Below are 25,388 nucleotides of genomic sequence, written 5' to 3'. Positions count from 1 at the left end.
AGGGTACGAAGTCCAGAACTTTACAATTTGCGTTTTTCATCTTTAGCCAGTATAGAAAATACCAAGGCACTGCAGTAAACGATACAAGTACGTTAGTGAGTCTTCGTTGTTTTGTTAATTTATTTTTAAAGTTTTTTTTTTTTTTTTTAATGATATTTTTCTCAAACAATAAAAAAAAATATATATATATTTTCCCTCGGGCAACCCCGGGTATTTAAGCTCGTTTGTAATAAATGTGCCTATTTTTGTGAGCTTTTCTGGGTATGAAGGGCTTCCACCAAACACGCCCATCTAGAAGCCTCCATCTCTTCAGCGTTTCTTTCATTTTGAGGTGTGCTTGTCGTCCGTCTCGGTGTATTTGGCTTTCAGAGGTGCTTAGTTCCATTCCACCATTTTATGACAAGTACCGAGTTATCATCCATCCATCCATTTTCTAACCCGCTGAATCCGAATACAGGGTCACGGGGGTCTGCTGGAGCCAATCCCAGCCAACACAGGGCACAAGGCAGGAACCAATCCTGGGCAGGGTGCCAACCCACCGCAGGACACACACAAACACACCCACACACCAAGCACACACTAGGGCCAATTTAGAATCGCCAACCCACCTAACCTGCATGTCTTTGGACTGTGGGAGGAAACCGGAGTGCCCGGAGGAAACCCACACAGACACGGGGAGAACATCCAAACTCCATGCAGGGAGGAGCAGCAGCGCTACCACTGCGCCACCGTGCCGCCCCACCGAGTTATCAGTTGATGCTAATTCCTGTGTGAACCTTTAATAGGTTTGGAGTTCTTGAAACGTTGCAAAACTTATAGAAAATCAAAACACAATGGACTGCGGTGGGCTGGCGCCCTGCCCGGGGGTTTGTTTCCTGCCTTGTGCGCTGTGCTGTCTGGGATTGGCCCCAGCAGACCCCCGTGTTCGAATATAGCGGGTTGGACACCGACCGACCGACCGACTGACTGAAAACACAACTGAGAATTAAAAGTCTTAATTTGGGTTGGGCGGAGAGTTTGTTTGATTTAAATCTTCATGTGCACCTCTCCATCCCTCTTTCACAGGTGAACAACACCTTGGACTACGACAACGCTCTGATTGCAGCCAACAACTTCCAGTACACCACCACCATCATAGCCTCCGACAACGGAATTCCTCCCCTCACGAGTACGTTTAATGTCTGTCACTTTGTGGGGTTTTTTTTAAGGTGGGCGATCGTTTGAGAGCATTCAGCTTCTTTTGGTTTTGTTGTTTTTTTGCTCATTTTTGTCTCTCTTTTTTAATTTTATTCTCCTACTATCTTTAAATCCTAAGTGAAGTATTCTAACGATGGAAAATTTTGGGCCAAAAAAAAATGAACCCTAATTAGCCATCTGCTGTATGCGGTCGTATCTCAAACTTCAGTTGGTTTGGATGTTCGGTGTCCTTTCACATTTTGTAATTCTTGTACGGACTTACCAAAGAAGACTCAAAGCTCTAATTGCTACCAAAGGGGCTTCTGCAAAATATTGAATTAACATAAATGAGAATTCATTTTGTTAATAAAATTGCAAACATTTCTGAAGACCCATTTGAACTTTGTCATTATGAGTTACCGGTAACGGTGCACTGCTATAACGATAACGTGCAGTGAATCCACTTCACTTGAGCATTCCTAGTGTCCGTCCTTTTTTTCTGTACGTTTACCATTCGTTTGCTCCGAGGCTGATGCGCTTGCTGATTCGTGAGCGGCTCTTCTTTTCTCCACCCTAGCCGCCCGCGTCTTCTCTTCTTGTGTCGCCATCTTTTGACGTTAAAACTGATCAAGTCCGTGTTTGTGTTTTAATTACTTAGTACGTTTTCTTACATTTTTCACTTCAGTCTTCAGTCTGCCTCAAGAATGATTTATGATATAAAAAGGTTGGGGAAGTTACGGCGAAGGTAGTAGGGAATGAGAATGGCGCCCATACGCATGCGCCACACGGCAGAGAGTTGATTCTACAATACAATCAAAATAAATAATAAAAAAAAAAAAGAGGAATAACCTTGGAGGTCAACCAGCAAGACCCCCCCGTGACCCTGTGTTCAGATTCAGCGGGTTGGCAAATGGATGGATGGTCAGTCATCACCCCGAAAGCGGACAGTAGACGTCACGTGGTTTGTGAGCTAACGGCTGATTTTAAAATCCTGGACAGACAAACGGACGGCCACGGCGGCGCATTATAGATGAAGACTGGCTGTAGATTGATGGGCAAAAATGACACACCACAAAGTACGCAGAAGGTGAAGGGGGCTGAAAACTTTCTCAATCCAGCATAAGCAAAACCAAGAACTTTAAAGGAGATTGAATGCAGAGCGGCCAAGACCGTCTCACCCCACATCCGCTCGCTTTGCCCGACAATTCAAAGGTCTTTTATTTTTTGATTTCTTTCAATATGCTCCATTGAGCTCACCCTACTTGAACAGCATTTCATTCTCACTTGCGACTCTTGTATTTTTCAGCTGAAATCCAAGTGATTGTGGTGGTAACTCCTGTGAATGAAGGTAACCCTCAGTTTCTGCCTCCGTTCTTCTTCAACGTGCGAGAGGACACTGTGCCAGGTGCTGGGGTTGGCATCGTGAAGGCTACTGATCCAGACTGGGAGTTCAATGCTATCGGCTTCTCCATTACCTCTGGCAATGAATTCTTCATTGATCCCATGACTGGTAATTACAACTGAATGCAAAGTCTGCTGAGTCTACCAGATTTTACTAAAGTGTTGTGCATTCATAGGCTTAGACAGGGGATTGTATACAGACCACCGCATACTGTACCTCAAATAGTGGGGTCCTGCTGAATGGTTTGGTTTGTTGGTGTAGACTTGTTGAACAAAAGTCACTGGCAGGGAGTGGATGGGAAAGTTGGCAAAGTAACGTGGAGGTTTTGATTTGTATTCAGTTTTAAATGGCTGCACTTTATAACAGCTGGAGTACCTGAAACTAAATAACTACTACAGTACTGAACACGTACTACTGGGATACTCATTAGGTGGGGTGTGGTGGGGGGTTCAACACAGGGCTTCTCTCTTCTCAACATCTGCATCACAACAGGGATAGACGTTCATGATGGTGACGAACCAAATGGTCCTGCTGATTGATGGCAACGGTATCTGTTGAGTTGTAGCGTATGCCAGGAGGCCACAGTATGAGTTTATCGACTAGTCGCCCAATTAGAAGTTGGCATGGCTCAGTTTAACTACCGGCTACATGTGGAATTCTTTTTCAGAAGCTCCTATCATTTTAACAGATACTGGAGGTACTGGTACTGGAGGTGGCTCTTCTTTCATTTTGGTCTGGTAGACAAAGCTGTGAAGGTGATGTAGCTTTGAGGTGGTCTTGCAGCCTTTGTGTGTTCTGATTCTACTAATTCTCTGTGTGTGTGTATATATGCTTTCTATTTTTTATATAGAGAGAGAGAGAGAGAGAGAGAGAGAGAGAGAGAGAGAGAGAGAGAGAGAGAGAGAGAGAGAGAGAGAGAGAGAGAGAGAGAGAGAGAGAGAGAGAGAGAGAGAGAGAGAGCGCTATTGAGAGGGCGGCACGGTGGCCCAGTGGTAGCGCTGCTGCCTCACAGTAAGGAGACCCGGGTTCATTTCCCAGGTCCTCCCTGCATGGAGTTTGCATGTTCTCCCCGTGTCTGCGTGGGTTTCCTCCCGCAGTCCAAAGACATGCAGGTTAGGTGGATTGGCGATTCTAAATTGTCCCTGGTGTGTGCTTTGTGTGTGTGTGTGGGTGTCTGGTGGTGGGTTGGCACCCTGCGCTGCATTGGTTCTTGCCTTGTGCCCTGTGTTGGCTGGGATTGGCTCCAGCAGACCCTTGTGACCCTGTGTTCGGATTCAGTGGGTTGGGAAATGGATATATATATATATATATATATATATATATATATATATATATATATATATATATATAGAGGGATAGATATATATCTCTACAGTGCTCCAATCTACATACATACTCTATCTACAGTGGGTACAGAAAATATTCAGACCCCCTTCAATTTTTCACTCTTTGTTATATTGCAGCCATTTGCTAAAATCATTTCAATTAATTTTTTTCCTCATTAATGTACACACAGCACCCCATATTGACAGACAAAAAAAAGAATTTTTGAAATTGTTGCAGATTTATTAAAAAAGACAAACTGAAATCTCACCTGGTCCTAAGTATTCAGACCCTTTGCTCAGTATTTAGTAGAAGCACCCATTTAAACTAATACAGCCATGAGTCTTCTTGGTTTTAGATGTAACAAGTTTTTCACACCTGGATTTGGGGATCCTCTGCCATTCCTCCTTGCAGATCCTCTCCAGTTCTGTCAGGTTGGATGGTAAACGTTGGTGGACAGCCATTTTTAGGTCTCTCCAGAGATGCTCAATTAGGTTTAAGTCAGGGCTCTGGCTGGGCCATTCAAGAACAGTCACAGAGTTGTTGTGAAGCCACTCCTTCGTTATTTTAGCTGTGTGCTTAGGGTCATTGTCTTGTTGGAAGGTAAACCTTCGGCCCAGTTTGAGGTCCTCAGCACTCTGGAGTAGGTTTTTGTCCAGGATATCCCTGTACTTGGCCGCATTCATCTTTCCCTTGATTGCAACCAGTCGTCCTGTCCCTGCAGCTGAAAAACATGATGCGGCCACCGCCATGCTTCACTGTGGGGACTGTATTGGACAAGTGATGAGCAGTGCCTGGTTGTCTCCACACACTGAGGAGAGGCAAGACACATGACAGCCCGCATGGAGTTTGCTAAAAGACACCTGAAGGACTCTGAGATGGTGAAAAATAAGATTCTCTGGTCTGATGAGACCAAGATAGAACTTTTTGGGCTTAATTCTAAGCGGTGTGTGTGGAGACTGACAGACTGACACTCTCTCTCTCTCTCTCTCTCTCTCTCTCTCTATAGATATATATATATAGAGAGAGATAGATAGATATATATAGAGAGAGATAGATATATACCGGTGTATATAGAGAGAGAGAGAGAGAGAGAGATCGGGGTCCTCAATCACAGTCCTGGTAGGCCACAATGGCTGCAGGTTTTTTTTCTCTAACCCAGTTGCTTAATTAGAAAACAATTCTTGCCAATAATTTAATTTCATGGCTTGTTAGTACTTTAACTCTGCCATGTCCGCTCCTTCTCTTATCCGAGATTTCCTTCCCCTTTCTGAGTAGATCATCCAAATGATTTGAAACAGACGAGTACTTCTCAGTCCTTTACTTTTTTTCTCTTCACTTTCCTTCCAAGTATTTAGTTAAACCCAATAGTGTGTGATAAAAACACGCAGGTGTAAATGGTTACAAGCTAAATGGAGAACTGCTGGTCTCTTTTGTTCTTTGCATCTTATTGCTAATTGGGAGCCATTAAAAACCAAGAATAGTTTAAGACTAAAATAAGCAATAAGGGTTCAAAATCTTAATGAGCGAGACCACCAAAGTGAAGCAGGAGTGTCACTTGAGCAGTAAGGGCTTCTTCTTATGTAGAACTGTAATTGGGTTGGAGCAAAAACCTGCAGCCCTCCAGGACCGTGCTTGAGGACCCCTGATCTGTCTCTCTATAAATGTTTGTGTGTCTATATGTATATTTTATATACGCATAGTATTCTAGTATTTAGCACACATACATGTTCAAGAGGCTAAGTTGTTGTTGAGAACATGTCATCAATATGTGCACATCATCTGCTTTTGTTTGCGGGTTATTTAATCTTTCATTGTTTGTTTGTTTCTTTCTTTCTTTACATCGTATTTATCATTGCTGTCTGTCCAGTTTTCATATGTGCCAAATGTATCCAAGTTTGTGTCCGAGCCTGTATTAATACAAATTAAAACTCCAGTAATGGCACAGACCTCAAGTACCGCTTTCTGGCCCAAGATAGATGCCTATTATTTGCACATTTTCCATGTTCTGTTCTTCAGATGGTTTACAAGCACTGTATTTTTTTCTTATTGTACAGGGGAGCTCTATTTGAGAACAAAGCTGGATTACGAAACACAACGCACTATCCTGCTAAATGTACAAGCTGTGGATCTCAATCAGGATATTGAGCCAGACCCAGCCAAGCAGAGAAAGTCAAACCAAGAGATCACAATTAACGTTATGGTACGGTATGGTCCTCTCTTAAATCCAAAATGTTGTGTCTGTTCAGAGAGTGATGTTTTACCAGTTAGTACAAGTCACCTCTGGGGATGAATAAAAGTGATTTTTGAAAAGTAGAAGATTTCCATTTGTCTGCCCTAATCTCAATGGGCATAACGATTCACGAGGTGTCTACAGAAAGTGCTGTGGTTCCCGTTGGCCAAACACTCAGTAATCGCTAATAATGCTAATAGCTGAACAGGTTTCCAGGTCACTGATTAGGAAAAGGGTGAGAATGAAAACCTGCAGGCCTGGAGTTCGACACCCCTGTTCTAGGGCATCACACAGACATTCAACAAAATGAAATTCGGAATCGTTTCAAATGGTACCTGCTTTGAATCTAACCGGACTCTGCGTCTTTTCTTTAGAATGTGAATGATAACCCACCAGTCTGTGATCCTACTATGTCTGAGTTTAGTATTTACTCGACCCTCAAGAGCGACAAGTCTATCGTATCCTTCTCCTGCACAGATGCGGATGGCAATGGGCTGACGGCCACAATCATCACTGGTGAGGAAGATGGCATGAATTCATATTTTTTTTTTTTGATCAGACAAACTCAAGTGAAGGGTACATTTTTATGAAGAGCCTCACAATGTTGGATTTTTGCATGTTATTTATTATATATTATGGCCTCCATGTTTACGCTCTGAAATTGCTTTTTCTTAGGCAGCGCCACTAATCGATTTTCGATCCTGGGTATGGCGCTCTATTCCAAAAACGCATTCTCCTATAACCCAGATGGCGTGTTTGACCCCACAACGTTTGAGATTCTAGTTCAAGTTTCTGATGGCAAATATTCTACAACCGTGGTGGTGATTGTCCATGTGGTGCCATGGGTGACTACAGCACCAACGACCACAACACCCAAACCGGTAAGCATCCAGCAGCAGAAAAGTCGATTAAAATTTAATTTAAATGTTTCATAGGAGACCAGAGTGGACATCTTTACCACACTTGAAATCACATTAGCTTATCGGTGAAAAATAACAGGTGGGAAGCTCATGGCCTTGTAACCTATTGACCTTTTCAACATCTATCTCTATATTATATCTCTCTCTATATTTACCCACCCCCACACTATATCTCTCTCTCTCTCTCTCTCTCTCTCTCTCGAGAGAGAGAGAGAGAGAGAGAGAGAAATATATATATAAATAAATATAAAATTCACTAAGACAAGACACCTATGGAGCACGCAGGAAGGAGCCACGCCCACCAACTCCAAGACCATTAGATACGACGACAACTCGCAGAGCCACGCCCACCAACGCGGACTCGACGACACAGGAAAGATGGCGTCGTTTATATTCGTCTGTCGTAGAGGCCACATGCAGTGCAGGTCAGGTTAATGTCATGTGCATGTCATGCACCTCCGAGCCACGTTGACTGTTCATAGAGGCATGTTTCTCACGGAGGTGAGTCGCCATGTGCAGCGTGTAAAACAGTTTGCGAGGGGTATCCCATGAGATCCTTAAAACAATCCTTGACAACTGAGGTTAAAACACAATGAAGTAAGCAGTCTTTAAAAAAAAAAACGAGTTTTCAGTTATGATGCACGACCGCTACATACAGCAATTCGCATCCGCGACAAACGTGCGTCGTCTTAGATGCTCCTGCAGGAACACAGAAAGTCTACGTGAGTCACAGGTGCATCTGGACTATGCAAAGACGACGATGACGACGACTCAAGTGACGAGTTGGAGGTGGGCACATGAGCGATGGCGGTCCGCCAGTTTTCAGTCACGGACGATTGTGTGTTGGTTCGTTCCGTGCATTGTTACAATGTTGCTTTTCTTGCTGATTTATTACCGATTTTTCAAATGTTAATTTTCTCCCTGTGCTTAAAAATCATTAAAAAACCGGCCTGATTATGCGGCGTATGGTACGCCGCGGGTTGGCTAGTTTTATTAAATACAACTAGGAGGCTCACTTCACTCGCCAACCCCTGGACGGGCGCTACACACTAAGCCACTTTGTGGTTCTGCCGCTCGCGTATGGGGAAGTGGATGTACAATTTTTAAACAAGATTACATACGCATAAAAACTATTTTACATTACAGCAAGTAATTAACCATAGAAAAAAATAGTAAAACGTAATAAATTGAAAGAAAATTGTTTCTTGCTGCTTTACTGGTATTTGTTGTGTTATACGTTTTTTTGTTCTGTTTGGCTTTGAAATTAAAACACAAATACTTTTTAAATTTATACTTTTTCTGTTTTTCATTAACTTTTCATCAATATCACATTGAATTTTGATTCAGCGTTTGGACTTGCATCGTGACAACGCAGTGTAGAACTGCCCGTGGGTGAATATCGTTTCTTTCTCTCTAATAAATAAACCGACTTTTTCGAATGTTTGTCCCTGTGATTTGTTAATTGTCAGAGCAAAAGCTATTCTAACGGGAAGGTTTAAATGTTTTAATACGAATGGCATATCAAGATCTCCTTTGGGGTCTAATGTTCTGTGCGGAAGATGTACTACATTAACTTTTTCTTGTTGCCTGTTAAAATTTTACATGTCAGAGTTGTTTGACCAATTCTGAATAAAACTAATCCTGTCTTATTGCATAGCCCATCACTCATACATAAATTACGCAATAACACTACAATACATCTTTCTTTCAACAGTAGTTCGGCCGGTGGAAGACCGGACGTTGTTAACGGTTGTAGATATTCTTCAAGATATTGTAAGTTGATGATCTTCCAGACCATCACCACCAACTGTTTCAACAACGTCTACTGTATTGATACGCATTTAACCAATTTGCTGCGTAGCCCATCGTCAATTTTTGCGTCAATTTGTTTGACGTCATCATTTCTCGGTGTTAGGATTGCCCTTGCACTCATTTCTTCTTTTGATAACCCTTCAGGATGAAATTCTTCAATAAGATTTGGACATAATACTTCTTCTTTTATTGGGAACTTAGTGAGGAAAACGTAAAAATTTATAAGAGGTGAGAGTGCCCCTTCTGGCCAGTTGAGAAATGACATTAGATTTGGGATGTTTGGAAGTTCCCAGACCTGAAATGTCAAGAATAGGAGAGGCTAAAGATCTCTGAAATGGTACGTGAGGTGAAAGGAGTGATTGTTATTACTTCGGTGGGCAAGTACACAATGTACCCCACCCGTTAGGGAGGTGCAGCGGTTTAAGAAAGTATGTAAGAGACGCACGTTACTGCTTTCCTTTTCATACTTTGTCCTGCCTCTCATGTTCATCCCCTCCCTGGGTAATTAATTTTATAACAAATAAAAGTCCTCCTTGTATTACGGACTTCACTGGCATTATTTAGGCTGGTAAATACTTGTATAATATATACTTTATCATTTGCTTATCTGAAAGAGTGTTCTCTATGGAATCACTTCAATTACAGCATACTTAAATGATGTCAAAGCATTCAAAGTTTTATTTCCTTTTCGGCCTCTTCCTACTGAATTCATTCCCCTGAAGTTTGCCTTGTTTCCGTATTTTCTTTTAAAGTGTTAGGCAAATGCACAGTAAATACTCTGTAGAAGTAGGCTGCACATTATGCGTCATTAAGCGTCATTACCCGGATTTTTATTTTTGTTTTGGCTACTTGTAGACCAAATCGAGCCAAGTGGTCACTCTGCTTGAAACGTACTGGGAGCCGGAGGTCTGGTATGTCGTCGTCCTGACTGTGACTGGGGCCCTCATCCTCATTGGCTTAGGGCTGCTGATACTGAAGATTCTGCAGTGGTGAGTTAACATGTAACTAAATGGTAACTGTTGAAAAGGCAATATAGTATTTGTGTCGTTAATTAGTTGTCGCTCACCTTCAATTACTAGTTCTTGTGATTGGCCTGTGCTGAGTTGGAACTTGGCCAATCAGAGGCTTCACTTTGAACATTATAGATTAGTTTGGTGGCGGCGTAGCAGTAGAGTAGGAGCTTCATTTGTTAAATGTGAAAGTTTGCGTAATTATATATAAAGTAAGTGGAATTTAATTGTTCGTCCTTAAAGTATATTGTTTATGTGTTTAAATTTGTAATTTGGGTATATAATATTTTAGTACAGTTTCTAAAATATACACTTTTGAGGAAGCTAAAGTACAGTTGAACAGACGCTGTTTGCAGTTTCACACACCTATCGTTTGTTATAGACTGTGGTGGGCTGGCGCTCTGCCCGGGGTTTGTTTTCCACCTTGCGCCCTGCATTGGCTGGGATTGGCTCCGGCAGACCCCCCTGACCTTGTTGTTAGGATATTGCGGGTTGGATAATGGATGGATGGATGGATGGATGTTTTTTATAGAATTACAGTATTATGGCATCCTCATGTAAAATGTGTACATTTACTTATTTAAGTTGAGTAAATACTTTATGGTTTAGCGTTCTAGCAATTTTGTGATATTGATGTTGAGTGTAGTTCGCCATCTAGTGGGGAAAAATAAAGTACCTGTTTAATAACTAATGTTTAACATTGACAAATTTAAGAGAAAGAAACCTGTGATAGCTAATTTAAGTGTACTGTATTATTTTATTTAGACCATACCTTCACATTTGTATAACATTGGAAGAAATTAATAAACAGAATTTGGACAACTTCATCCATCTCTGACTGGATGTGTGTAGTGGTTGTAATTTAATCCTGAACCAACTTAATTGTTCACTACAGTAACATCAAAAAAAAAAAAAAAAAAGGTAGGAAATCCACCCTACAGAAACCCCCACCCGACACATCTTCAGTTCAGTATTTTACTATCCAGCACTTCAACTGACAACATCTCCAGACTTTTGTTAAAAGCAGGTTTCAAATCTGTGCAGATCACTTGCCCAGAGAGGTAAACTGAATAAACAGTGTGCTCCTCCGTCGTGATCCTCCATGAATCTTTCCAGAAATGCTTCACGTCATTATCACTGAAGAGGTTCTTGTGATTTCAAAACCGAAGGTGCTGGTTTTGTCAATGCAATCAAATTTGTTGCAATGTCATTGATTTTGCACTCTAATGGAAACACTGCCACCCCAATTTAAAAGAGGGACAGACACCCTTCCTGGCCACCTTACTGGATATGAATTTACCTCTAATGCTACTTGGGAGTTTTATAAATAAAAAAACCTGGAGATTTGGGGTAATTTTTATACTTAAAAGGACAGATCACTAAGCTCTTTGAAATGTACAAGACTTGGATCAAAAAGTGAAGGCAATTTCAAAATCACACCGTAATCGCGACGGGTTGAAGTCCATGCAATCCAACACCTTTGTGATGACTTATGGGTACCGTATATACTCGCGTATAAGCTGGGGCTTGATTTTAGCGTATAATTTCCGGTATTTTATGTCGTCGGTTGTTGAAGTCGAATGCGGAAAACTCTTGCTATTGGTCCAAGAGATTTATATGCTAACACCCACCTGAGAGAGTAACCATGGAGACTGTCTCTATTGTGCCTACGTGTCCACACGTTAAAACCCAAACTATTCCGAAGTGACGTTTGCAGTGTTTTGTATCTCACACCCTCATACACCTTTATCGTAAGAGCATCCCTTCTCTACGTTGGAGCGTTCGATCAGAAGAAAATACGCTGGTGTTTAAATTTAAAAGTTGTTAAAGTAGCGAAAGAAACTGGTTAACTGCGCTGCAGCAACAAAATTCGATGCGTCTGAGAAACTGATGCGAGATTGGAGGAAGCAAGAAGATAAAAAAAAATGAAGTGGTGTATTTTTGAACCGGGGTGTAAGTCGGGTCTGATTTTATGATCGATTATATGTGAGTCGGTAGTTTGAATACACACAGTCTGGAGTTTTGCCCTTAAGTCCAGTCAAATGCAAGTGGAAACTCTGCTGCAGGACCACCCTATTGTCAAACAACACACCACACAGGAAGTGAAACCTACCGAAATTCACAAGGACCACCAACAGGTTATCAAGGCATGGGCCAAAGCCCTTTGAGTTAGCAACACTAATTTCTAAACAAATCCAAATCATATTATGTGATATCATCTACTGCTAAATTGTACTTCGTAAATTTTTATAATGTACTGAGCATTTGTTCTGTGTATTGTATTTACTCCCCTTTTTTTGACACCCACTGCACGCCCAACTTACTTGGAGAGGGGTCTCTTTGAATTGCCTTTCCCAAGGTTTCGTCCATTTTTTCCCTACAAGGGTTTTTTTTTCCTGAGTTATTTCTTGTCTTCTTAGAGAGTCAAGGCTTGGGCTGGCAAGAGGCAGGGCCTGTTATATCCCATTGCAGCACTTCTTGTGTGATTTTGGGCTATACAAAAAATAAATTGTATTGTATTGTATTGTATTGTAATGGTCATCCCAAAAGTCTACATTACCCAACCCTTTTACAACTATACATATTCTGTTTAACATACTTGGTTCACATGTTGCCCTGGTGCCAAACAGTGCTTACTGGCCATTTTAGAGCCATCAGTGTCTTTGGGATGTGAAAGGGATTAGAACACCCAGGGGAGCGCCACATCGCTGCAGACTGCCATGCTATTCAAATTCTGCAAACACAGCGGGTGTGTTAGCTGGCTGGCAGGCAGCAGTACTAACTCCCATGCATTACATAAGCAGTCTTATTTATTAAGGAACGTTACTCACAAATCTGCCAAACTCTCCTGATTTAATATATTACAGAGATTCAGAAAATAGTTGGGTGTTTTAAATTTGAGTTTACCATACAGTTGTTTTCTGAATCCTATAAAGCACTTTGAGCTCCATCCTCTGTACAAAAGTGTACTACAGAAATAAATGCTGCTGTTATTGAATCAAGTCTGGATTACAGATGCCCACAGCCTATTCTGCTACTTTAACATGCAAATCGCCACATTTTAGGATATCGCAGTCGCCACCTAATCTAAAATGAGATTTCAATTCATATGCGAGTACCTGGAATCCTCCAAAACAAGATGGGTCGATAATACGTAATCAAAGGAGTAACCTGATGGTATCTGAAGCAGTGCCTCTTAATCAATATGCCATCACTCTGTCCTGTTCATATGTAAAAACCATAATGTGGCTTTGGGAAAGGAATTGATACAAAAGTAAAATATGAAAATACAAAAAAATAGCTTGTTTTAAACATCTGGTTTGCAACTTTCTATCATGAAAATAAAAGTAAGAAGTAGTATGGTGGTGAAGTGGTAAACTCTGCTGATTCAGGGGTTCAGTGTTCTTGAATCACACACTCGCTTGTTTGCCTGTGTGACTTTTTCTCCCACCTTCCCAAAGCCCTGTGTATTAACAGTATCACCAAGTCATAATTTTATTAATGACAAATGACACTAAGAACACAGGAGACACAAGTGCTGAATAGTGTCCATGTATCTTATTAGCAGTGTTTCATTACATGTTTAAATTATACAACAGGATCACTTATCTCCGTGGTAAAGTCTTGCTTTCAACTTTTCAGGTGTTCAGTTTGTAGGCCTCCTGTTCAAGAAATGACCCAGCTGCTGATACAAAAGACGTAAGTTAATAATCTACTATTAATATCTCGATTGTCTGTCTTTTTTGTTCTGATAGATAGATTGTATTTGCCCCCAAGGGGAAATTAAAACATTAAAGAAGGTCAAGAGAAGAAAAATATATATAAATATTTATTATAATCAACCACCCAAAACACATACAAGATACCTCTTATGGCAAAGAGGTGCTGCTGCTGCTGTCAGTAACAGGTTTGTACAGTAGGTGGCAGTAAAATGGTGAGACTTCTCCTTGTGTACAGGTTTACATTTTACACTTAAAAGGCGTTAATACAGCAGGTTCAGCTGGCCATGTCCACAAAAGGAACACGCCGTTCGATCCAAAGTGGCCAGGTTGATGACACCAAAATTCAGCATGACTCATTGTTAGAGAGTTCACAATGGAGTGAGTTAGTTTATATATCCACAAGGTCCTGCCAAATTGCATTTGAAAAGATTGGATCACATATTTATGCTTTAACTGTAATCTGCTTGCTTTTTCTAGTATATTTAAAGGTTAAGTCTCAACACCCCCTTCCACTCAGTCTGATAATATCAAATTTAACCTGCACAGCATTAAATGGCATCTGACATAGTAGGTTTAAACTGGTTCTGCAATCTACCAAATGCCACAATACCTGAATTCAACATGAAACATGATAGTTCTTTCAACCTAAAAAGGAATCAAGGCTGGCCCATCTTAAATTCTATCCACCTTACTTTTACCCTTGCTCTAAATTTTCACCTTTGCCATCCTCAGGCATGGTTTGCTTCTGACCACAATGTTACCAGCTGAATGCAGGAATATTTAATCTATCCCACTTTACATTTCTTAAAGTCTCTTACATTCATAGATGTTGTGGACATGAGGTAGCCTTCAGATCCTCGGTGCTCACCTTGCGACATCTGTCAAGTTCAGAGCTCATTAGAACAGCACTTGAGACAAGCCAAAGCTCAGATCAGCGATGATAATAGCATATTCTCTGTTTAAAAAGTACAGTACCGTAAGTACTGTAACATGCCAAAGCTTAAATCATCAAATTATTAATAACAAAGTTTAACAAAGAGAAAGGGAGCTTCTCTCAAAAAGCCTACTGTGCCATGGAAGAAAGAAATACTTGTCCAGATTAGAAATTGCCTTTTAGGATTTATAGCTCAGTACCTTTTAGTCTGTGTGGATATGTTTACAGCAAGGCTCAGTATTCAGGCCAGCAGACTCTATAGAAATCTACTCAACACCCTGCAAATTAGACATACAGAACACACACAGATAAATGTTCATGTGTGTCACAATTAAATTATTTTCCCCATGCTGTAGCTTAAGCTAGAAACTGAAAAGATTTATTTTACTTCAGATTTCTGATGCTCAGCATGAAACACTGGGTCTTGAAACCATCTCAACATACTTACTGTAAGACGGACTCATTTTCTTTTGGTTTACAGCTTGTCTCCTCTAATTTGTTTTTTTTGTGCGTGTATTGCCTGGCATCCAGATAAGTTGCCCCCCACATTTCAACCCCGGTAAATTACAAAGATATTAATTTAGTACATAATTGTATTTCACATATTTTTTTGCAACAGCATGTGATATTAATTTTTGCAAAATCATTTAGATTTGTTTAATCGAAATAAAAATGTATATATGTTTACAGAACGTTTAATTTAAGTGATGCACTATTGCTAACTTTATCATTTTGCTACAAAAATGTTTAAATTAGAAAAGTCAGTTAAGAACACTGCGAACGATTATTCACTTTATTTTTTCTAGAAACTTCCAACACTCAAAACGTCTGCATGTGGGCATTAGAAGTTACTGGGGTGAAGAGAAATATCATGGAGGCAAAATGTAGTTTTGTTGGCAAACGTGCTGGGGCGAAAATTCCGTAAACCATATCACCCAGACTCGTGGCACTATGCACAGTTGTTCCTTTCCTCATTGGTTTTACTGAGCTACTGTCATGCACTACTTGCCTTTGCTTTCAGACACCGATTGATCCCTTTGGATTTCTTTGTCACCAGCTAATAATCTAAATAACATTACATTTTACATTTTATTGCTAAGTACGTAAACTTTAATACTGTATTAACTTTTGCTATATGTAATCCCACTATTTTCCCCCTTGTTCTAGGTCTGTGGATTTTAGAGACAATGCTCAGAAGCCAGCAGCAGATGTACAGGAAGGACCAGCAACACCATCGGTTAGTAAGGAAAACTGTCATTAATTTGCATTCCTAAAAAGAGAAAACATCCGTATGACTGTCAAAATGTCAGGATGCTACACACCTGTAAACTGAAATATATTACATTATGTAATATACACGTCTGTAAAACAATACATTTTCTACAATGTTTACTCCAACATGAATTAAAAACCAGGAAGCAGTGTTTAAAATTTAATATTTTTTTGTTATATCTCAAAACAGGATTTTGATGGAAAAGCAAGAGATCCAGGTACATTTTTTTTTTTTTTATATATATATATATATATATATATACTTAAAGTTGGTGGTGACATTTAAAAAGAACTAGCACTACAAATGAAGCACGACAGATTCTAACAAATTTACACTTGAAAAATATTCATAAGATTTCTAAATACATACAAGGGAGCTAAAGGAACATGAAAAGAGATTATAGAGTGCTGGTGTCAACCCTCTGGTGGTTGTTTTGGCAAATTTCAAAGGTCAGTTTTTTGCTGGTAATGAATCACGTCACTAAAATCAGCACTCGCTTCAGCCATTTACAGGGTTAAACAAACGTTGTAAACGGCTGCCAATTAATAAAGAGATGCACACATCAATAGTCTTAACATATGAACTAGCACCTGCATGTATTAATCTAAAAGCAGCTAAATAAATAAAAAGAGAAAAAGGTTAAGGGATTCAGCTGTACTGAATTCCCCACAAATGTATCTTTTTCACCAAAAATGTTACAACGTACTACTAAAGCTTTGACATGGCAGGACATAAGAAGGAAGCATGGTGAGTTCTAACACAATAGTTAATTTATTGAATTAAAAAATAACTGCATTATTATTATCCCAGCAGAACTGGATGTAAGGCAAGAAGCAAACGTACCAGTATGGCAGTCTTTAGCGCGGCTCAATCACAAAGCCAAGCAGAAAAGAGTGTGCTGTGTGAATTCCAGTAGCAGGAACAGACAGATAAAGTGTTAGTTTAATCCAGCTACTGTATTTGCTACAGATATGTTCAAACAGTGTGATCAGGTGACACAGCATTCATAGCGCAAATCGTCAAGGACTCTGGTCAACGATGTAAAAAGTGGATGGACGTTATTTACTTCACAGCACACGAAGGACTAAACGCATTTGTAAAACACAAGAAAATTGGATCCCAGGCTTCATGCTTTTCAGATTCACAGCAGCCAACGATGGAATTTTTTTTTTTTTTTTGCTTAGTTTAATGCCATCAGGGTGTTTTTGCCAAAGGAGAACTCCAGAAGCACATTTGCAAATGGGAGTTTGTAAGAAACTAGGTTTCTGTGTTAAGCGGGTTACTCTCCTTATCCCAGTTTTGTATGTGCATGAAAATGTCATAGGAGTCTGATGAAAGAAATTAAATCAAAAGAATCAATGCATTTAAACAGGTCTTGGAAAGAATTAAAACAATAAAGTGAATCAAAAAGTTAATCACTAAGAACAGATGGATAAACCAAAATTAAATCAGTTAAAAGAAAGCCATGCAGCGAATGTGAACCTGTAGGAAAAGAGTGCAACACTTCTAGAGTACTGCAGTGTGTGGGAATACCAATTGTAGATCTGATGGGGTAAAATTAACATATTAGTCAATAAAGTCATGCAGTCCCTGAAGCAATAATCAAATATAACTGAGTGTCTCACATTTATCTGTAGATGCTATATATTTATAAGGAAAATCTTAAGATTTTTTTTTTTCTGTTTCCTAGTTACAGGGAAATACTACCTGTTCAACTCCCAGACAGGGCAGAGACGATGGAATTGAGTACAGGGGGCTTAGAATCGGCTTTCTCTGCAAAACCCTTGTCATGTCAATTGTAAGAACCTGCATGAGGTACTTATGGTGGAAGTAAATACTTTTTGTCTGCAACTTGATTCTGTTAGCCTTCAGGCACCCGAGGTGTCATTTGATAGTAAAATGTAAACTGAAGCTACAACTGAGGCACGTGGCAGTTCTACAAAAATAAGCCTTTGAATTTTTGTTCTTTTGTATATGCAACACTGAGTTAACTGAAGACTGGTGTCTAGCACTTTTTCAATTTGAATGTTTAGAAAACAATTGTTATTATTTATTAATTGGAATAATGGTTGCAGTCTAAATGTTTACTGAATTATAAGCATTAATAAACAGCTACTTTAAAATACTTAAGTTGCTTAGAAGCGAGTTTTTGGAGAAAATGTGATTCAATATATGTGAATGTCTCCCTGTCAGAATCTAAAGCATACACACAGACAGACATCAACAGGAATTTTGAGTGACTGAACCTTTATTTAAATTAAATCATTAAGCATTTTACTCTTTACCAAAAGACTACTCTTTATTTTTTGTTAGGTTTTTCTTTCCATCATGTAAAGGAAAAAAAAGAAATATTAAGCCCTACTAATCCATGCTACCCCTAACAGTGAGTTCTAAGAGTGAGAGATGTAAACAGAGCAGAGTCAAGGCACACAACGTACTGCAAAAGAAATGGACTGGGAAAATACAAAAAAAAGATGTTATGTACTTACATGTATTAAATATACTTCAAAAGAAACATCTGGATTTCCCCCCACCCCTCATGAAAAAGTTTTTATTTTGTATATATTGTTAAAAGGGAACTTATGCTGGCCTGTGCAAGTTACAATTTTAAAACAAAAAAAACTCTTAGCCATCACGCAGCAGTAAATGGGAGATTTTGCTAGAAATGAGGACTTTGTGTAAACATTATCAAATAGCACTTTCCATCCTTTTCTTCTTGATTCCTGTCCCCATACATACATTTTCCAGCCCCTGTTATTTTAAAAAATAGTTTAAGCTCTCAAATGCTTCATAAAATTTTCACATCAAACTAAGACTTCAAATAAACATCTAAAAATAAGCAACTAACTGTTTTTTGTCAATTAAAAAATGATTTGCTGTCTTGACTTAATACTTAAAAAAGACATCTTGGAATTACACAACCCCTCAAATTTAAATATAAAAAATAATAATGAAAGAATACATAACATAACTGGGGAATCTGCAGCCCCGCAGGCTTTTAAAATGCTCTCCAAGCTATCAGTTCCATTATTTTTCCTTTCTTATACAAAAAAGCAGACAAAAGCAGGATTCCTTAGCCAGTGCAATCTGTCCTGGTGGGTCCCATGCGTCTCTCTGATGAACAGAGCAGTTCAAGTAATCCTGTGAGGGTACAGAAAGGGAAAACGCCATCAACCCCAGCACTGGTGTACTGTACAGCCATTGCTCTGCATTTGTTAACAGCAAAGTGGGAACTAAGGCACAATATACATATTTAGAAATTCTTAATTAAAAAAAAAAGTAATGAAAGAACTGGGGAATTTGTTGTTTTTCTTTGATAATGCAGCCCATTGGCTTTAAGTAACTGGATTGAAATATTTAGTTCATCCTAAAAAGAGGATATAAACATGTAAAGGTTCCTGTGAGCACACCTAAATCAGAGGGTATTTAGGCAACTCGCGAGCTTCAGCTGCTAACCGAATCCACCACAATCAGAACAAAAGCACAGCCAGTTTAGTCATTTACTGTACAGATCTCTTAACATGCAATTCAACTCTCCAAACACATCACATAAGGGTTATTTTTCAAGTCAATAAGAAAAAGACCCATAACGAAGGCCATTATGACACAAAGTACATCGTGACAGTATTTTTTTAACTGCATTTGGGGAAAAATGTTTAGTATACTACTTGATACATTAAACAAACCATATGGTACATTAAAAACTTTAATTGCATTTCCTGTGTCCAGCATCCTGGCACCACCACAGAGACAATAGCTACAGTTTAAGGAAAAGTCAAAACCTGTCTATTATTTAATAATTTCATATATTCTGTACAGATACAAAAGATTTTCTTACCTCCATCCCAAAAATGTCTCTTCAAAATAGTCCACAATCTTTCAGGTTGTTTTTGATGATGACATCAGTAACTGCGTCAAAGACAAACTGCACGTTCTTGGTGTCTGTGGCACAGGTGAAGTGGGTGTAGATCTCCTTACTGTCCTTTCGCTTGTTCAGGTCTTCAAACTTGGTCTGAATGTAACTGGCTGCCTCCTCATACTTGTTTGCACCTGAAAAGTTAGAACTGATTGTTCAGAAATGAGGATGGGGAACATTCATAAGGCTTGTTTCTGTCTTTATCTGAATGAAGTGGAATATAGAGAAAAAATCCATTTTGAAAAAATTCCCCAGTGTGTCTACCCTTCATTCTGCTGTGCCCTGGCTTATGCAATAATGACATATACACATATTCTTCCATGCTGAAAGTATGAGGAATACCAGATGCAAACTGTGAGGTGGCAGTGAGTTACTAAGCTGAATGCCAGATTATTTGTATGATTTCAAGGTTGATTTGTTTTAGGAGCAGGCTCTCTAAGATGTACCGTATAGGAAATTGGATGGCAAAAATGGACAGGCATTCATCAAATGTGTATATAGACATTTATTTAATTTGGGTACTGTGTGCTTAAACCAGCACACTTGTCTCTCTCTGCCTACACTTCCCTGAATGAAGCTCTCAAGTTCACTTAGTTGACAGAACAGGAGGCACGTCTGAGTAGATGTTGCTCTGCTCTCTTCTCACAGAAGGCAGCAGGAATACCAACATCCTAAAAGAATATTAGAAATGGTGATGGGCTGCATTCAGTCACAAATCAGACAATAACTTAGAAATCCAACTGAGATCACATCATTCCTATGACTCAAACACCACTGTTATGAAGATATGCATGTTAGGACTCAGTGGGGTTTACATGCAGGAAGCGAGGCACAGTAAAGGTTCAGTAAGGCCACAAGGCATAGAAGAAAAAAAAAATTTGCACAAACATTTTTTTTTTTATTTCATGTTATTTGCTGGTCTTTCACAATATAAATAAGTCTAGAATATAAATGGCAAAAACTGCTGTGGGCTACCATGATGGTCTTGGAAAAAACTGTGGACAACCAGAACCTCTCATTGTTATGATATCTCAAAAAAACAAATCAGCTGATCACACACAGAGCTGCACTGGAATTTGCCAAAATAAACTCCTGAGGCAGCAGCTGTTTAGTTAGTTGACCACAGAGTTTTACACTGAAGTTAACGGAGTGTCATCTTTGCCTCCGTTTAGTAAAGAAAACATTTGGTTTGTGCACTATTTTTGATATTTTATGTTCTATGATGCTGTGTTTAAAGATTGTTAGCAAAAAGAGAGGCTCAAGTCTTTTTTTTTTTTTTAAATTTAATGCAACGTTAAAAGAAAGAACGGCTCCAGGCTTTACTGAAACAAAATATTTCTGGAAGCAAAAAAAATTCTACGTTCAATTCTGTAAAAAGAAAACAATGTTGTTAAAAAAAAACAAGTGGATAACTCACGCAAGTAACATCTATGCATGTTTAAGGCCCTTTATAAAAAAATACTCCATAGACAGAAGACCTCATGACCTTGAGGATGTTGAGATGCACTTGGCATGAGCTTCAGTGACCAAGCTAGAGTGCTTAATGAAAAACAGCATCCAGGCGTAGACATCTGAAGGACAAACATGTATGGCAGACGTCTCATATTAATGCCAGTCTTCTGACTGTTCCAATAACTTGTCACACAGCCCTCGGCAAATGCTCCTTCAGTGCTGTGGCTCCTACTCTCTGGAACTCGCTTCTAGGTCTGTTCACAAGTCTCCATCTGTCTCGACAATCATATCCAGCCTGACTGTCTGGCTTTTTAATTGCTGCCCCTTCATTTAAAATTCAATACGTTCATACGGTCACTTTCACATTCTAGGATACTAATGTGGTCCGTAAGCCTTACAGCATTTTACTAGATTTCTACTGTCTGACCTGCTTGTCTCCTGGTGTAGCATTCAGGTCTGTTGGCCTAGCACTATGACTGCTTTAATTTTGTCTACATCTGTTCTGGCTTTTTGGATACAAGCTGTTCAAAATCTGTCAGCTATATGAGCCAAGTTCTCTTTGTGTATCTGAAATTAAAACTTAATACCTTATGTGGGGGCATTCTGGTAATGGCACTGTTTAACTGATGTACACCAAAAAATGATGGATATTATGGCCTTAAACATAGAGCAGCACATCATGGATCCAATGGTCACCAATTCTAACGTGTAGAAAGTGATGATAACATTTACCAAAAACAATACTAGCCACAGAAACAAAAAGATTGGAAAACAGTGACAGTGTGTAGTTGTATGAAATCTCAATTTTATAGTTCTAAACATGCAGAGAACTCTGGGGATAAAAGCACCAAATGGATTGGAGCAATTCTATTAATATCAATGTGCCGGTAAAGTCTTAATGAAATGTTCATCATCAGTCATGTTTGCTTTGGTTCCAATAAATTTATACCACCTTTGTTAGATGTCAATACTAATATCACCAAGAAACACGTGGAGAGGACCCACGAGCAATTCGAAGATATGACATTAGATTAACTCTCCATCTATTTCTTGAATCATTTTCCTCCATAGCTCCACATTGGCTTGGCACGTGCCCTACAATGGACTGGCGTTAAATCCAATGCTGGTCCTTGCTGTACTCCCACTGCATCTGCAAAGGGCCCTAGCTGTGCACCTGTAATGGTTTAGAAAAAGCTGATCAAGGCAACAGGCTCAGTTCTGGGATGTCCACTGGAGATGGTAGTGGAGGAGAGAATGAAGACACAAATGAGTGCCATCATGCACAATGCTGCACATCCTCTCTGTGACACACCAACGCCGAGGACTTTCTGCCAACGAATCACTCGGCAGAAGTGGGTCAAGAAACGCTGTGGGGGCTCCTTTATACCAATGGCAAAATGTCTGTATAGTGCCTCAATGAGGATGCTCTTATGTGTAACTGAGGGGTGATGATGCTGCTGTTTGTAATAATTTTTACTCAGATTATTGTCTTGGGGCAAATAAAGTTCTCTCTAAAACTGGATAGCTGTCTTAAGACACGGATGACCAAACTACTGGCATTCATCCTAACCTAATTCTTGCTCTAAAAAGCATGTAGAGATATACTTATGTTTTTTTTTTCCTTTCTTAACATGCAGGTATTAACCATGGGGCACAAATAAACTGCCCAAAAAGCTAACTGTTATCTTGGTACCATATCCCATGCTATAACACCTTACATAAATATGCACAGGAAGAAACTGTAAAATATATATGTTTTAAATGACCTTACATAACCTTGACTGACAAATAAATAAAAGTAATAACACTTAATATAACAGGGTGACATGCACAGCTCTTAATAGTCCAGCAGCTGTCAGAGTATCTCAACAGTGACAGCAGAGGCCCATGAAGTGCCATGTGTGTATGTTTTAGATGCTGGAAACTGCCAAGGTGGCATGACTCAAACAAATCAGATCTGATTTTGCTACCCAAAGCTGGCAAGGAGAACTCTGTGAAAATGACCTGGCAAATGAAGTCTGTGGGCAGATCAAAATATAAATGAACAATGTAAAGGCAAAAAGTACCTGAATATTCAGGGAAACAAATTGTCAGAGGGCTGCGAGTGATCTTTTCTTCAAACAAATCTTTCTTGTTTAGGAAGAGGATGATGGAGGTGTCTGTGAACCACTTGTTGTTACAGATGCTATCAAACAGCTTCATGCTCTCATGCATTCGATTCTGTAGGAGACACAGCAGAGCAGGTGTCAACAATGAGCAAATTTGTTCTTATTTTGGTAATTAATCAAGAAATATACTGCTTAATAAAAAAAAAAAATTACAATTAAAGGCCAACAGTTAGTTAATTTCAACACACTGACTCACAAGTACCTTGTATTTACATGGCCTGACCATTAGATGGTGCTAGTGCAATTTCAAATATTGTACGTGGCATTGCTGCCGTTTGCTTTTTAAAGTCTAAACTTTATAAACTTTAAAGCATTAGCAGCCTGCCTAGAACAAATAGCATAAAAATGTGGACCACCAAAGGTATCTCTGTGTAAACCCACTGGATAAACAGCTCCAATGTCAGCTACAGTATGTAATTTAGTCGCCCCACAGCCCTGCTGTGATATCTGGCTCGGTTTCTGTGATTTTCTTGCTTTTATAGCATCCATTTATCTCCAAGACTTATTAAATATTGCTGTAGATTTTGATGTAACGTTGACATTTGTTAAACTCTCCACTGATTCTTGTTCAAGTCAGCTTATTTTCATTGAGTGCAGGCGAAGAGCACTGTGACAAGTTCTGAAGTAGAATGCAAATACAAATTTTATTGTTTAATGTCAAGCATACATTAAAAAACGGACACATGCGCATCCTGACTTATCATGCTGTGACTTACCATCTCTTCATCTTCAGCCAGCACAAGGTCATAGGCACTCAGTGCTACACAGAATATAATGGCTGTTACCCCCTCAAAGCAATGAATCCATTTTTTCCTTTCAGAGCGCTGTCCACCAACATCAAACATCCTAAAATGAAAAGAAAACATGATGTGCACTGTGAGGAATATGTAGGACACACACTACACCCGAGATGTACAACATCAAGGACATGTCGGAGGTGACAAGAAAGAACGGGTGCCACGATATCACAGGAATGATGAACTGCGTATTCCCTATGAACAGAACACAAAGTTATTCAATGTAGGAGGAGCGGCGCTCCAGAGGAGTAACTGAAGGGTCACTTTAGTCATTTAACGGGCTTCATGCCAAGGCAGGTATCATCTCTTTGTGCTCCAGCAGAAGAGAGTTGGAGACGTCAGTCTGGATCATGCAGGTATTGTAACTGACTGCGAAAACAAGCGCTTCTACGTGAAATAAGAAGGGCCAGGTGTCCTGTAGCAATGTGGAATATACACCTTCAGCGTATCACTAATATGAACAAGGAGTGGTCATTCAGCGACTTTGGTCAAAGGCAGACATTTAGACTCAAGTTTCACACACAGTGCCACTTTATCAAATTGATGATTTTTTTCAGTGACATAAAGAAAACAACTGCTAAGAGTCTGCCATTCAGCCCACTTCACTCATCCAGAAGAACATCAGGTCTTAACAAGATGCTGCGTTCAAACAGACTGAAGAAACCCACCGATTCATTGATTTGCATCACACCTTGTATGAGCGCCACAGTGTACTGAAGAAATCCACCGATTCATTGATTTGCATCACACCCTGTATGAGCGCCACAGTGTGAACTGGCAGAAGAGTGTAGCACATTACCTATTTGTCAACACAATAATTTTGCCTCCTCTTCACATAAAACCTGGACTGATGAAAACGTTTGTGAAAGTGACACACAAGGAAGGTGAAGGATTTCAATATCTGAGGCTGATGTTTCAACAAATACCTGATGCCAAGACTGAGGAAGGCACAAATTGGACACATCATCAATGACAAGCACTTTGAAATCATCTGGAAGGCATTCAAGGATGTTAAGAAATTTCTTGGCAACTGCAGAACATCAAACAACATCCAGCAGGTGGGCAATGTGCTTCACGTGTACAAATGCATGAAGAGTGGCATGATGCTGGTGCTTAAAATTCATTGTCTACATTCACGCTTGGACTTCTTTCCAGCTAATCAGGGTGAGTCAGTGACGAACACAATGAAAGGTATTGGGGAAAGTGGAATGCGTCAAAGCTGGGTGATGATTGCTGGAGACAGAAACGAG

At 39.6% G+C, this 25,388-nt stretch overlaps 2 protein-coding genes across 2 annotated transcripts in view; one reads left to right on the top strand and one right to left on the bottom strand.

Moving 5' to 3' along the window:
• LOC120540293 (cadherin-related family member 4-like) overlaps positions 1–17,930 on the top strand; it is a 51,003-nt gene extending 33,073 nt beyond the window's left edge. Inside the window, exons 11-20 of the mRNA XM_039770931.1 lie at positions 1,066–1,168; positions 2,483–2,686; positions 5,959–6,104; positions 6,509–6,650; positions 6,810–7,015; positions 9,722–9,855; positions 13,519–13,575; positions 15,700–15,769; positions 15,995–16,022; positions 17,496–17,930. Coding sequence (XP_039626865.1) covers positions 1,066–1,168; positions 2,483–2,686; positions 5,959–6,104; positions 6,509–6,650; positions 6,810–7,015; positions 9,722–9,855; positions 13,519–13,575; positions 15,700–15,769; positions 15,995–16,022; positions 17,496–17,551 — 1,146 coding nt within the window. The 3' untranslated portion in view covers positions 17,552–17,930. The remainder of the gene's footprint in view (positions 1–1,065; positions 1,169–2,482; positions 2,687–5,958; positions 6,105–6,508; positions 6,651–6,809; positions 7,016–9,721; positions 9,856–13,518; positions 13,576–15,699; positions 15,770–15,994; positions 16,023–17,495) is intronic.
• A 355-nt stretch (positions 17,931–18,285) lies between these two features.
• The window catches only part of LOC120540294 (guanine nucleotide-binding protein G(i) subunit alpha-2), a 149,633-nt gene continuing 142,530 nt past the window's right edge, over positions 18,286–25,388 (bottom strand). The window contains exons 6-9 of the mRNA XM_039770932.1: positions 24,058–24,187; positions 23,240–23,393; positions 19,644–19,855; positions 18,286–18,946 (exon numbers count right to left, since the gene is read on the bottom strand). Coding sequence (XP_039626866.1) covers positions 19,665–19,855; positions 23,240–23,393; positions 24,058–24,187 — 475 coding nt within the window. The 3' untranslated portion in view covers positions 18,286–18,946; positions 19,644–19,664. The remainder of the gene's footprint in view (positions 18,947–19,643; positions 19,856–23,239; positions 23,394–24,057; positions 24,188–25,388) is intronic.

The sequence above is a fragment of the Polypterus senegalus genome, chromosome 12 (assembly GCF_016835505.1).
Source record: "Polypterus senegalus isolate Bchr_013 chromosome 12, ASM1683550v1, whole genome shotgun sequence".
NCBI classification, from domain to species: Eukaryota; Metazoa; Chordata; class Cladistia; order Polypteriformes; family Polypteridae; genus Polypterus; species Polypterus senegalus.
Note: the sequence above shows the minus strand (reverse complement) of the source record. Positions and strands in the feature narration are given on the sequence as shown.